The sequence below is a fragment of the Chiloscyllium plagiosum genome, chromosome 1 (genome assembly GCF_004010195.1).
Source record: "Chiloscyllium plagiosum isolate BGI_BamShark_2017 chromosome 1, ASM401019v2, whole genome shotgun sequence".
NCBI lineage: Eukaryota > Metazoa > Chordata > Chondrichthyes > Orectolobiformes > Hemiscylliidae > Chiloscyllium > Chiloscyllium plagiosum.
Window position 1 is genome coordinate 8179860 of NC_057710.1, and position 15483 is coordinate 8195342.

The 15483-nt window shown below is 45.5% G+C and overlaps 1 protein-coding gene across 1 annotated transcript in view; it reads right to left on the bottom strand.

The window, feature by feature from the left end:
• Positions 1–409: 409 nt before the first annotated feature.
• Positions 410–15483, bottom strand: part of fgf24 (fibroblast growth factor 24) — a 120928-nt gene continuing 105854 nt past the window's right edge. Inside the window, exon 5 of the mRNA XM_043700927.1 lies at positions 410–792. Within this exon, the coding sequence (XP_043556862.1) occupies positions 526–792 (267 nt within the window). The 3' untranslated portion in view covers positions 410–525. The remainder of the gene's footprint in view (positions 793–15483) is intronic.

A 15483-nucleotide genomic window follows, 5' to 3' on the forward strand; every position in this document is an offset into this window, starting at 1 on the left:
TTGTTTTCACAGTTCAAGTGAGCACAGTCTATATATGATATATATAAAAAAAGATGAGCCAATGCACCTCTACCCCCAACCCCACCCTTACCCATAAACTCCAGCCAGCACTGTGTGCCTCTCTCTGGATGCTTGCATTCAAATCTGGATCAAAACCAAATGCCACAGAAAATAAGACTTTTTTTCTTATGATTTCTGTCAAGCTTTTAAACTGCAGCCTAGCTGCAGGCCAACGAGAGGGGCCTATTGTTATCAGGATCCTGATGAGAAATGGCCATTTTATAAATAACCCTTACACACACACACACACAGACACACAGACAGATAGACAGACAGACACACAGACACACACACACACACACGTACACACACACAGTCATGCCCAGTTTCCCGTTAAATATAGGTCAATTCAGAGCAGTTCCTTTCATGAGTATAAAAATAAAGTATCTTTAGTTTTCAAAAAAAAACCCCAAACACAAATATTTATCCGAGGCAGCCAGCAGACTGATAGAGGTCCCCTAGGTCCTAGCTGGTCTTGTGGTGTCGAGCTCGTTTCGTCCTTTTAGTGACTGTGGTGTATTTGAAAGGTCTATGGTGCTCCCCTTTGTCTTTGGGGGGTCTTTTCATGAAATGGACCTCCCTCTGGTTCTGCTCAGTTTTCGATCCTTTCCTGGTCCGTCCTTTCCTGGTGAAGCCCAGGTACCAGCCCTTGTACTTGGCAGACATCAGAGCAGTGTAGTTATTCTCCAGGACCTCCTCCACAAACACACACTCCCGGCTCTTCCCATTGAGCTAGAGAAGGACAATTAAAAAAAAAGTCACATAGGATATTCATCGAATCCCTACATTGCAGAAAGAGGTGATTCGGCAGTCTGCACCAACCCTCCAAAGGGCATCCCACCCAGACTCATCCCTGGAACCCCACTTTCGCTAAACCACCTAGTCTGCACATACCAGAACACAATGGCAATTTCCCATGGCCAATCCACCAAACCTGTACATCTTTGGACTCTGTGAGGAAACCAGAGCAAACCCACACAGACACAGGGGAAATGTGCAAACTACACAAAGACAGTCGCCCCCCCCCCCCCAAGGCTGGAATCAAACCCAGATGCCTGGCATTTTGAGACAGCATGTTAATTACTGAGCTATTGTGCCACCCAAGTATTGATTACGCCAACCTACGAAAGAATATTCAGAGTCTGTTGAGGAAAGGAAAACATTAAGTTATTTTTCCCAGGAGGGTTGGAAGCTAAGGGGTGACCTTATCATGAGGGGCATGGGTAGGGTGAAAATAATCAACATCTTTTCCCTGGGGTAGGGGAATCCAAAATGAGAGGGCAAAGGTTTAAAGTGGGAGGGGAAAGATATAAAAGGGACCTAAGGGGCAACTTTTTCACACAGAGGGTGGTGGGTATATGCAATGAGCTGCCAGAGGAACTGGTGGAGGTGGGTACAATTACAACAATTAAAAGGCATCTGGATGTGTACATGAATACAATGGGTTTAGAGGGATATGGGCCAAATGTTGGCAAATGGGACTAAATTTGGTTAGGATATCTGATCAGTTTGGACAAATTGGACTGAAGAGTTTGTTTCCCTGTTGTACATCTCTGGAACTCTATGAGTACAATTGAAGAAATATACTGTAATTTTATCTTGCTGTAAGACGACAAAAGAGAAAGATTATGTGACATTGAATGACTTCCTGTGATTGTGCATACAGGGTTTTATTACCATAGCAGACAGTCACAACTATCCCCTGAAACAAGATCACATCACAGACAGCTGGAAAATTAAAATGGTCATTGGTCCTCGAAGGCAACTAAACTTTCGTAAACCAATACAGAGAGGCTTGGAGAAACTCAGCAGGTCTGGCAGCATCTGTGGAGAGGGATATTGTGAGTCTCATATGATTCTTCTTCTGGAACTAAGGAGATTCTGAAGAAGGTCCTAAACTTGAGAGTAAATCTATTCCATACCATCTCAAGTTTAACAACGGCCTTCCTATAGAAGGCTGACTAGAATTGAACTCAGTATTCTAAAGGTGGCCTCACCAATGTCCTGTACAACCACAACATGACATGCCAACTCCTATACTTAATGTTCTGACCAAGGACATTAAGGAAAGCATGCCAAATGCCTTCTTCATAAACCTGTCTACCTGCGACTCCACTTTCAAGAAACTATGCAGCTGCACTCCAGGTCTCTTTGTTTGGCAACACACGCCAGGCCTTTACTTGATTTCGCTGCTCCTCGGATGCTGCCTGAACTGCTGTGCTCTTCCAGCACCACTAATCCAGAATCTGGTTTCCAGCATCTGCAGTCATTGTTTTTACTTTTACTAATAACTGTATAAGTCCTGCCCTGGTTTGCCTTGCAAAAATGCAACACCTCACATTTATCTAAATTAAATCTCGTCTGCCACTCCTCAGCCCGATGGTCCATCTAATAAAGATCCTGTCGTACTCTGAGATAATCTTCCTCACTGTCCGCTACTCCACCTATTTTGGTGTCACCTGCAAACTTACTAACCTTAGACCTGTATTGACATCCAAATCACTTATATAAATGATGAAAAACAGCAGACCTAGCGCCGATCCTTGTGGCACATCACTAGTCACTGGCCTCCAGTCTGAAAACAAACCCTCCAACACTACCTTTCCCTTCCCAGTTGCCCCTTGATCTGATTGGCTTGGAGGAGCTATTTGAGGGAGCAGTTGAGAGTCAACCACATTGCTGTGAATCTGGAGTCACATGCAGGTCAGACCAGGTAGGGACCACTGATTTCCTTCCCTAAAGCACGTTAGTGAACCAGATGGGTCTTCACAACAGCAGTTTCCTGGTCATCATTAGACTTTTAATTCCAGATTTGTATTAGATTCAAATTTGACCATTCGTGATGGGGAGATTCGGACATACATCCCCAGAATATTATCCTGGAGCTCTGGATTGTTAGACCAGTGACCACAATGCTTCCCCATGAACTTTAAAATTTTATGATGATGTTAAAGGCAAAATGCAGCAAACGCTGGAAATCTGGAACAAGTACAGAGAACGCTGGAGAAACTCAGCAGCTCTGGCAGCATCGGTGGAGAGAGAAAAAACAGAGTTAATGTTTTGAGAATTAACTTCTACGGGACCTTCTTCAGATGTGCATCATTGAGATACCTTCTGGGGAAGGTGGGAAATGTATAAGAATAATGGGTTGCACCTGAACTGGTGGGGCACTAATATCCTGGGCAGGAGATTTGCCACAGCTCTTCGGGAGGGTTCAAACTAAATTGACAGGGAGATGGGAGCCAGAGCTACAGATAAGGTAATGTAGTAGGTAGTGAACAGCCAAATACAGTGTGCAGAGAGTCTGTGAGGAGGGATAGGCACTTGATAGGGCAAAGGTGCATTCAGTGTGATGGGGTTGAAGTGTGTCTATTTTAGTGCAAGCTTGAATTGTAGGGAAAGGCTGAACAGGCTAGGGCTATTTTCTCCGGAGCACTGAAGGCTGAGGGGTGACCTTATAGAGGTTTATAGAATCATGAGGGGCATAAATAGAGTGAATAGCCAAGATCTTTTCCCAGGATTGAGGAATCCAAAATTTAGACGGCATGGGTTTAAGATGAATGGAGAAATATTTAAAAGGGACCTAAGGAGTAACTTTTTCACACAGAAGGTGGTGTGGATATGAATAAACAGCCAGAGGAGGCTAGTACAATTGCAGCATTTGAAAGGGATCTGGATGGATATATGGATAGGAAGGTTTACAGGGATATTGGCCAAGTGCTGGCAAATGGAACTAGATCAGTTTAGGATAGATATGGTCAGCATGGACAGGTTGGACCAAAAGGTTTGTACAACTCTATGACTCTATGACATCTTTGGAAGGATGTAGTACAGATTGATCAAAAAATACAACAGCTTAAATGGTTAAACTTTTATGTTAAAAACCACAAACGTAGTTTGTATTAAGGAATTGGGCCACAAATGCTGGATGAGATTGTCTCACCCAGATCTAGCAAAAGAATATTTTCAGAAAAATAGAAAAATGTTAGGTGGAAACTTATTCTCAGGATTCTGACAGGGAAGCTGTAGAAAGGGTGTATCTTTGGCTAAGGAAACTAGCAGATAGCTACAGCCCCAGAGAAAGGGGTTGACAATTTTGCATCGAAGTCAGAAGATATCTCTTCTGTCAAAAAGTTGTCAATCTTTGGAATTTCCCAACAAAAGACAGCAGTTGATTCTCAGCTGATGAGTATATTCAAAATGTTTCATCATCAAGTGAATCAAGGGATGTGGGGTTAGGTTGGGGTGAAGAATCTGGCATTCTAGGATTCAGCTTAGAGGCCATCTGCTTCAGTTCTTTCACAAAGGCAGGAGAGCTGTCCATGTTCTTTTTGTTGGGGAGGAGATAATGACAGAGATGAAGACACAGTGGCTCAGTGGTTAGCACTGCTTCCTCACAGTACCAGGGGACCCAAGTTCAACTCCAGCCTCGGGGGACTGTCTGTGTGGAACTTGTATGTTCTCCTTGTGTCTGTGTCGTTTCCTCTCACAATCTGAAGACATATAGGTTAGGTGGATTGGCCATGCTAAATTGCCCCAGGGTGACACGTGGCTCAGTGGTTAGCATTGGTGCCTCCCAGCGCCAGGGACCTGGGTTTGATTCCAGCCTTGGGTGACTGTCTTTCTGGGGTTTGCAAATTCTCCACGTGGGTTTCTTCTGGGTCCTCTGGTTTTGTCCCACAGTCCAAATATGTGCATGTTGGGCATATTGGCCAAAGCTAAATTCCTATTGTATCCAGGGATGAGCAGGCTAGGTGGGTTAGCCATGGGAAATATGGGGTCACAGGGATAGGGTGTGTCTAGGTGGGATGCTCTTTGGAGGGACTTGATTGGCTGAATGGCCTCTGGAGGAATGCTAGGTGGGTTATCCGTGATAAAGATGGGGTTAGGGTGGGGTGCTGGGTCTGCATGGGACACTTTTCGGAGGGTCAGTATTGAGTCAATGGGCCAAATGGACTCTTTTTGCATCGTTAGGATTGTAAGATAGGAAAGCCACTATCAATCTCAACAATCATAGCAAGGGGCATTGGGTGTGGAAAGGGTTAGAGGGAGCTTGAGGTGGTAGCTCATTGATGGGAGGGTCTCAGAGAGGATGTGGGCAAAGGAACTCGAAAGATGGAAGTAGGAGCTGTACTGGGAGGGCTGTCTGGAGGGATCCAAGAACCGAAAGTGCTGGAGAAACTCAGCAGGTCTGGCAGCGTTTGCGGAGAGAAAGCTGAGTTAACACTCCAAGACCCTTTCTGAAGAACGGTCACTGGACCCGAAATGTTATCTCTGTTCTTGTCCTCTCCACTGATACTGCCAGACCTGCTGTATTTCTCCAGCACTTTCTGTTACCTTTGTTTTATTGTAGTGTTCAGGGGGAGGATTGGTTTGCTGGAGATCAAGAGTATTCAAGCAAACAACAGAGCCAACTCAGCAATGGTCTCAGGGATAAGGAAGTCTTGTAATCAGAGGCCGGGGATGGAGGTTCAGGAGCTTGATTGGTGAGGAAAGAAGCCAAGCACTATTAGTTTATACTTGAGAGGCTTCTCAGGGACTGCAATGGTTCAAGGAAGCATCTTATCACCACTTTCTCCAAGCTAGTTACAGATGGGCAATAAATGCCGGCTGAGTAAGTAATGGCTATGTGCTGTAAATGAATAAATACAATGGATTTGGGTTTAACCAAAGAACCCCAAAGCTTCATGAAACATCGTGTGGCCAGGTCAGATCTGACACTAGTTGGACAACAGACCATTTTCATAGAATACCTACAGTGTGGAAGCAGACCATTTGGCCCATCATCAACACTCCAATCCCTGTAATCCTGCATTTCCCATGGCGAAACCACCCAGCCTGCATATCCCTGGACACTTTGGGGAAATCTAGCATGGCCAACCCACCTAAACTGCACAGCTTTGGAGTGTGGGAGGAAACCGGAGCACCCAAAGGAAACCCGCGCAGACACGGGGACAACGTGCAAACTCCCACACACAGTGGACTGAGGGTGGAATCAAACCCGGGAACCCTTGACGCTATGAGGCAGCTGTGCTAACCAACGTGCCACCCCAACCGAAAGAAGGAACTTGCATTTGTGATGCACCTTTCCTGACCTCCAGAAAATCAGCGAGATACTTTTGAAATACAGTTCCCCATTAAAACATCGACTCACAGCACTCAGATGAAGACAAGGTCGTCTTGTGGCAGTGTTTGGAGGAAGGGTCACCGGTCCTGCAATGTGACCTCTGAATTCTCTTCACAAGATGCTGCCAAACCTGCTGAGCTTTTCCAGCAATTTCCTTTTTGTACTAGATTGTCTTGAGTTGTTGAGGAACCAATATTGGCCAGAACACTAGACAGTGAGCTCTTGCTTTTCTTCCGACAGTGCGGCAGGATTTTTACCTTCACCTGAGATGAGGCGTTGGTTTGCAATCTCATTTGAAAACTTGGTACTGACTCACTACTGTTCTTGCCAGGTTACAGTCGCAAGTCTCTGGAATGGAACTTGATCCCTTCCTCACTATCCCCCCCCAGATCTCTGACTCTGAGGCAAGGAGGCCTGAGAGGTGGCTGACCCAATGGGCCACTCAAAACTTAGTCTTGATGAAGGGAAGATGGCGGCTGTGCTCACTGGAATGATCTTGCCGGGGGCAGTTAGAACGCAGATGGAGCTGTGAGGGAATGGCTGAGTCACCACCATCCGCAGAGATAATTGGCAAATGGAATGTGCAATTCACTCCAATGCCCAACAACCCATGAGTTGCCAGTTTAAAATGAAGAGGTGAAGGGAGTAAATGGAATAAGAAAGGAATTAGATATTAGTTACAGGCAATGTAGTCATTACTTTGACTTGACTAAAGCAGAAGCCAACAGTGCTAAAATGCCTCGGGTATTGCTAACCAAAGAAAAACCGTGTTGTCTGAACACAGGAGATTTTAATTCACATGAGTAAAATAGGTTACTAGGTTGGGCTAGGTATTGCATTGATGTTGGATCGGTGGAGTGGTGCACCAACTAGTAAATGGCGTTATGAGTCCTTTTTTCCCACGCTCAGAATGGTTTGTGGCAAGCTTCGATTTAAATGTGCATTTGTGATGCTAAGGCTATGAACTAGCTGCTGTGGTAATTAGGATTAGAATAGGTAGTTGGTAGTCTAGGTATTCCAGACTACCCAGGTTCGATTCCCGCCTTGGGCAACTGTCTGCGTGGCGTTTGCACATTTTGCCCGTGTCTGCGTGGGTTTCCTCTGGAGACTCCGGTTTCCTCCCGCAGTCCAAAGATGGATTGGCCATGGGAAATTGCCCATAGTGTTCAGGGATGCGTAGGTAAGTGGATTAACGATGGGAAACGTGTGAATACAGGGATGGGGTGAGTGTGGGTGGGATGCTCTTTGGACAGTCAGCATGGACTAAACGGGTCAAATGGCCTGCTTCCACACTGTAGGGATTCTATGAATCCAAGTGCTGCTCCTGCTGAAGCCCAGCAGGATTGGCAGAATTTGTGGGGGGATGGTGTTGTGACTGGACTAATGATAGTGTGGGAACACGAGTTATCCAGAGACCCACGCTAATGCTCTGGGCCCACAGGTACAAATCTCACCACGGCAACTGATATGGTTTAGATTCAATTACAACCAGAAAGTCGTGGTGAACACCAAATCCTTCTGCTTCACTGAATCGCCGTTATGAAGGAAATCTGCCATCATTATCAGGTGTTGCTTACTAAATATGACTCCAGATCCACAGCACTAAATTGGCTTCACGAGTCAGTCAATACAAGTGGGATGGGGAATAGATGCTGGCCTTGTCCATCTCCCATGGAAGGGTAAAGTATCAGAGCTCAAGTTCTGAGTCCACTTTGTCTAGAACTGATTGGGTTTTTACAATGGTCTAGAAGTTACAAGGCTACTTTTACTGAGAAAAAAGGAGAGAGTAAGGACTGCAGATGCTGGAGATCAGAGCTTAAAAATGTGTTGCTGGAAAAGCACAGCAGGTCAGGCAGCACCTGAGGAGCCTATTCAGAGCATGCAGCAGAGGACTGTTAGTGTGTATGGTGGGATGTAAAGCAATTGGTGAAGAGAGTCACAGAAATGAATTATTGTACCAGGTAATGATTCTGAAGAGGTTAATCTTTATGTTCCATTGTCTCCACTCATTGTCCTGATGTCACACACACACACTCTGTGGGTGGAGCCAAGGGGTTTAACTTGCTTTCAGAAAAAGTAGATTTATGTGTCAGTTCCTCTGGGTCCTAGACATTGTGTCTGACCAAATGTAGTCAGAGAGACCAGAAATGCAAAAAGAGCCTTCCGGCCCATCAAGTCTGCACCAGTCAAAAATGACCCCCTAACTATTCTAATTATATTTTCCAGAATTTTTTTATTCATTCATAGGATGTTAGAAAAAAACCCATCCAGCTCAATAATGTCCTTCAGGGAAGGAGACTGCCATCCTTACCTGGTCTAGCCTACATGTGACTCCAGCCCAACAATCTGTCTATGTGGAGTTTGCACATTCTCCCTGTGTCTGCGTGGGTTTCCTCCGGGTGCTCCGGTCTCCTCCCACAGTCCAAAGACATGCACATTAGGTGAATTGGTCATGGGAAATTGCCCATAGTGTTCAGGGATGTGTAAGTTAGGGGCATTAGTCAGGGGGAAATGTAGAGTAGTAGGGGAATGGGTCTGGGTGGGATACTCTTCGGAGGGTCGGTGTGCACTTGCTGGGCCGAAGGGCCTGTTTCCACACTGTAGTGATTCTAATTCTAAAACCCAATAATTGGGTTACAACAGCATTTATTACCCATCCCTAATTGCCCAAGAGTCAGCTGTGGGTCTGGAGTCACATGTAGGCCAGGCCATGTAAGGACGGTAGTTTCCTTCCCTAAAGGTCATTAGTTAACCAGATAGGTTTTTCCAACAATTAATAATGGATTCATGGTCATCATTAGACTCTCCATTCCAGATTGATATTGAATTCAAGTTCCAACATCTGCTGTGGCAGGATTGCAACCCAGGTCCCAGATCACTACCTGTGTCTCTGGATAGGTAGTCCAGCAATAATACCATTAGGCCATCATCTCCCCTAAATTATTGGATTTGTTGCACATTGTTTCAGGGCTGGAGTCACATGTGGGCCAGACCAGGTAAGGGTGGCAGTCTCCTTTCCTGAAGGACATTTTTAGGCTAGATGGGTTTTTTTCTGACAATTGGCAATCATTTGTGGTCATCATTAGATTCTTAATTCCAGACTTTATTTTTAATTGAATGCAGGATTCGAACCCGAGTCCCCAGATCATTACCTAGGTTTCTGTATTAATCCAGCAATAAGAATAGAAAACCTTGTATGCCTTGACTTCACAAGCGTACATCTAAATACTTCTTAAGTGTTATAAACAATAAAGTATTTTGCTTCCTTTCAGGCATTAAGGAACGCAAGCTGGAACAACTCCGAAGTACCCACACTTCTCTGGGACCTTCCTCTCCTTCCCTTTCCTCTGACTCTATCCCTATGTCTTGTTGTGTATTTGCTATCCCTTCTGACCTGCTTCTCTCTGATGCTGGTTTCAGCAAAGGTCTCAGTTTTATCCCTCGGTGCGCCCACCTTAATGTGTTTCAGGCCTGACTTGATGTTGAACTCTTCTTCCGTCACCTCTGCCTCTGTGCCTGTTTCTGTGGATATGAATTCTCACTCCTTCACCCACCTCCAACAGTCTTCCTCCACCTGGAGCCCTCCCTCCAGCCTTTTATCTGCACTTGACCTGTTCATTGAGAACTGTCGACGTGACATTTGTCATCTCAATTTCTCGGCCCCACCTCACCACCTCCCTGTGAACTGACTGCGCTTCCTTCTCTCAAATCCAACCCTGATTCTGTAATTAAGCCTGCGGCAAAAAAGGTGGCGCTGTTGGTGTACTGACCTCTACATTTCAGAGGCTGAGCACCAGCTCTCAGATAACTCTTCCCATCTCCCCCTGGTTCATGATCCCACCATCGAACATCAGGCTATTGTGTCCACCATAGTCACTGATCTGCTGATCTCTCGCCTCATTTCCTCCCAGCTCATAGTCTTCCCAAAAATCCTCGAAATCCACTGCCTGGGCAGACCCTTTGCTTCCACCTGTTCCTGCCCACCGGACTTACTTTTTCCTATCTCATCTCAATGTTTTTCTCCCCTTGTCCAGTCTCTCCTCACTTACATCCGCAATTCTTCTGACACTTTACCTCAGTTTCAGAATTTCCAGTTTGCGGGCTCCAGCCGCCTCCTCTTTACCATGGATGTGCAATCCTTCACACACCCATCCCCCACTGGAATGGTTCCAGGGCCCTCTGCTTCACCCTGGAATAAAGGCCTGAACTGTCCCCATCCAACAGGACCCTCCTCCGTCTTGTCCTCACTCAGAACAACTTCCCTTTTAACTTCTACCATTTTCTTCAGGTCAGAAGGGAGGCCATGGGTACCCGCTTGGGCCACAGTTATGAAGGGCTTTTGCCCGAAACGTCGATTTTACTGCTCCTCGGATGCTGCCTGAACTGCTGTGCTCTTCCAGCACCACTAATCCAGAATCTGGTTTCCAGCATCTGCAGTCATTGTTTTTACCACAGTTATGCCAGTCTCTTCATGGGGTCCATGGAACATTCTTTGTTCCAGTCCTATTCTAGCCCCCAAACACAACTCTTTCTCCGGGACATCGATGACATCATTGGTGTTGCTTCCCTCTCTAATCCAGAAGTTGATTTATTCATCAACTTTGCTTCAAATTTTCACTCTGCTCTCACCTTCACCTGGTCCATCTTTATCTCCCCACTTCCCTTCCTCAACATCTGTTTCCATTTCTCGGCATAGAGCGGCCACTGAGGTACGCTACAAACTCACCGTTAATTTGATGATACTTCCTCACATTCTGCATCATCTAACTCTATCCATCTCCTGGTTTCTCCATCCCCATTGCATCTGCTTCGATGATGCCTTTACGAGGGCGAGTCTGAAATGCCCACCTTCTTCCTCATCCAAGGATTCCCTAGCATCATGGTTGACAGACCCCTCAACGACCCACCTCCTGCACTTCAACCCTCACCCCCTCTCTTTCTTCCCACAACAGCAATAGGGTTGCCCTTGCCCTCACCTACCATCCCACCAGCATCCACATCCAGAGGATCATTAGCCGCTATTTCCCCCACCTCTATTGGGATGCTACCACCTGACACATATTCACTTCCCCCCCCTTGTCAGACCATTCCCTCAGGGACACTTTGGTCCATTCCTCCATTCCCAACATCTCCGTCCATCCCCATGGCAACTTCCCATGCAACCGCGAAAGTCTAACACCTTACTCTTCCCCTTCCAGTATCCAAGGGCCCAAACACAGGTGAAACAGTGTTTTACCTGCACTTCACTCAATCTATTCTACTGTATTCGCTGCTCATAATGTGGTCTCCACTACACTCAGGAGATGAAACACAGACAAGGTGACTGCTTTGCCATTCTGTATATTACCATGAGCTTCCAGTTATCTGTCATTTCAACACCCCACCCTGTTCCCTGGCCAACATCTCTGTCTCAGGATTGCTGCAGTGTTCCAGTGAAGCCAAATGCAAGCTGGGAGAACAACACATCACTGGGGACTCTGAAGCCTTCAGGACTCAATATTGAATTCAATAATGTTCGGGCCTGAATGCTTTCTCCCACGTCCTTATCCCAACCCTTACAACACCAGGCCTTCCCATCACATGGGTTACTTTCAGCACAGCCAACCCAGTTTCACCCAATGATGGTCCCCATTATCAGCTTTTCTTTCTCCCTACCTACCATTATCCATCTCTTTGCCTCACCTCTTTCTCTCTCTCTGGGCTACATCTCCACTCATTGCTTACCTCCACCACCACCAGTCTTCAGCATGTAGACCACCCTTTCCTGGCTACTGCTGTTCACTGGACTTGAGATGTTAATTCTGCTTTTCGTTTCTCTGTTTTTGTTTACTATTTTGGGGACACCAGTCAAATCACACCATTGCAATTGGTGGAATTTGAATTCAATTTATTAATAAATCTGGATCTGAAAGCTAGTTTTTGTGATTGTAACCATCAGATATAGTGAAATACTTCACTCATGCCCTTTATGGAAGGAATTCTGCTATCCCTGCAGCACTAGTCTGCACTACAGTAGTATAGTTGCTTCTTAACTGGGCCACTCAGTTGTGCGACATAGTCAAGGGCAATTAGGTATGGGACATAAACGTTGATCTAGCTAGTAACACCCCTTCCCCACAAAAACACGTGTTTTGTATTTAAAACTGCAGCTGGCCTTGAAAGTGGCTCATTCACCTTCTCAGGAGCAATTAGGGATAGAAAACAAATACCCGCTTTGCCACTGTACCCACATCTCATAGGGACTATGGTGTCAGATGTGGCTCAGTCAATTAAATCACCCAAATCAGGGATCAAGGCCTACTCCACGGCTCAAGGGCAGAAGTGCAAGGTTACGGTACTGAGGGAATACTGCACTGTTAGAGGTTCTGTCTTTCAGAAGGCATGTCAAACCAAGGTCCTAATTGCCAGCTCTGGAGAATGTAAGTGATCCCACGAGATTGCAAGAAAGGCAGGGGGATTTATCACAGCATCCTGACCAATGGTTCCCCTTCAATCAACTTCGTGGACAGACCACACTCTATGGCGTGTCATCACACAAAAAAAACTGTGGCTATTGAAAGGATACTGAACAATTCCAAAACATTTACTGCACAGTCAATTTATCTAGCATGAACCTGCTCTCAGTGTAGTTCCTTCATCTGCATGCAGCCCCTTCTATCCTTTTATTGTGTTGTTACAATCAAGGTGAGATTATAAGACCATTAGACTTAAAGACTATTCAGCCCATCGAGCCTGCTCCACCATTCACTGAGATCATGGCTGATTTAATAATCCTTAATTCCACTTTCCTGCCCTTTCCCTTAACCCTTGATTCCATTACTAGTTTAAATGTGTCTGCCTTAGGCTGGAGGGCTGCACTAATTCCTTTGTACCACTTCTCCACCGGTCACAAAAAGGTTTCAAGTTTACCCAAAGAAACTCCGAAAATTGCTGGGAAAGCTCAACAGGTCCAGTGACCCTTCCTCAGAACAGACGGTCACTGGGAAAAGGTTAATTTTTAAGCAGAAGATAATGTGGGGGAAGGAAGTAAGGAGAAAACAATGGATCGGGATAGAGGCCAAAGGGAGAGAGATGAACAGTTGGACAAAGGAGTGGATAACGATCCAGCTAGGAGGGTGAATAGCTATTAACGAGGACTGTAGTGACTTCTGATTAAAGCCCAACCTTTTTTTAGTTGGGCTTTAGCCGTGGAGTAGGCCTTGATCCCTGATTTGGGTGATTTAATTGACTGAGCCACATCTGACACCATAGTCCCTATGGGATATGGGTACAGTGGCAAAGCGGGTATTTGTTTTCTATCCCTAATTGCTCCTGAGAAGGTGAATGAGCCACTTTCAAGGCCAGCTGCTGTTCTGAAGAAGGGTCACTGGATCCGAAACATTAACTCAGACGTCTCTCTCCACAGATGCTGCCAAACCTGTCGAGTTTTTCCAGCAATTTCTGTTTTTCTTTCCCTGATTTCCAGCATCTGTACCTTTTTTTGGTTTTTACATTTAGCCAAGTTGATGATATGGAGCAGAATTCAGGAAAGATATTTTCACTCAGAGGAAGTTGGTCATTGTGCCTAACAGGATGGGAGGAGCAGAAACTCTCAAAGTCTCTTTTAAAAAAAAGACGAGGAAATATACTTGAAGTGCCTTTGGACTCTGGACCGAGAACTGGAATATGGGATGAGACTCGTCAAGTCTTTACCAGCCAGCACAGACACAATGGATGAACTGTAAATTGGCAAAATTGGGTTGAGCCACTGCTGAGGTGGCACTATAACAAGAATACAAACTAATGATGAACAGAAACTTCTATCAGGAGTGTGGAACCTGATTAACTCAAAGTAACAGTGTCTGGGATAGTGATACAGGGAGAAAGTGAGGACTGCAGATGCTGGAGATCAGAGTCAAGAGTGTGGTCAGTCAGCTGATGAAGGGCTGTTGCCCGAAACATTGATTCTCCTGCTTTTCAGATGCTGCCTGGCCTGCTGTGCATTTCCAGCACCACACTCTTGACTGAGATAGTAAAACACCCTAGCCTCTGCGCTGCCTGCAGGTCTCTATCAAGCTAGTAAACACTGTGTGCTATCTCTCCACAGACACAGACCATAACTGAGGGAATATAAATTGCTATTGTTAATACCTTGTTTTGGCAAAAAGGGAGGCCAAGCTCTGGACTTATTGTTATTTGTTTATATCATTACTTATTTTTATTAATATTTATTGCCCATCCATAATTGCTCTGGAGAAGGTGGTGGTGAGCTGCCTACCATTGTCACTACTGTTTCTCAGGCACTCACACCTTTGATTGCAGTTTTTTTAAAATCAAAATCAATAGACAATAGACAATAGACAATTGGTGCAGGAGTAGGCCATTCTGCCCTTCGAGCCTGCACCACCATTCAATATGATCATGGCTGATCATCCTTAATCAGTATCCTGTTCCTGCCTTATCTCCATAACCCTTGATTCCACTATCCTTGAGAGCTCTATCCAACTCTTTCTTAAATGAATCCAGAGACTGGGCCTCCACTGCCCTCTGGGGCAGAGCATTCCACACAGCCACCACTCTCTGTCTCTCTGTTTCTCCTCATCTCTGTTCTAAATGGTTTACCCTGTATTTTTAAGCTGTGTCCTCTGGTTCGGCACTCACCCATCAGCGGAAACATGTTTCCTGCCTCCAGAGTGTCCAATCCTTTAATAATCTTATATGTCTCAATCAGATCCCCTCTCAGTCTTCTAAACTCAAGGGTATACAAGCCCAGTCGCTCCAGTCTTTCAGCGTAAGATAGTCCCGCCATTCCAGGAATTGACCTCGTGAACCTACACTGCACTCCCTCAATAGCCAGAATGTCTTTCCTCAAATTTGGAGAGTGGAACTGTACACAGTACTCGAGGTGAGGTCTCACCAGGGCCCTGTACAGCTGCAGAAGAGCCTCTTTGCTTCCATACTCAGTCCCTCTTGTTATGAAGGCCAGCATGCTATTAGCCTTCTTCACTACCTGCTGTACCTGCATGCTTACCTTCATTGACTGGTGTACAAGAACACCCAGATCTCTTTAACTGCCCCTTTACCTAAATTGATTCCATTTAGGTAGTAATCTGCCTTCCTGTTCTTGCCACCAAAGTGGATAACCATACATTTATCCACATTAAACTACATCTGCCATGCATCTGACCACTCACCTAACCTGTCCAGGTCACCCTGTAATCTCCTAACATCCTCATCACATTTCACCCTGCCACCCAGCCTAGTATCATCAGCAAATTTGCTAATGCTATTACTAATATCATCTTCTATATCATTAA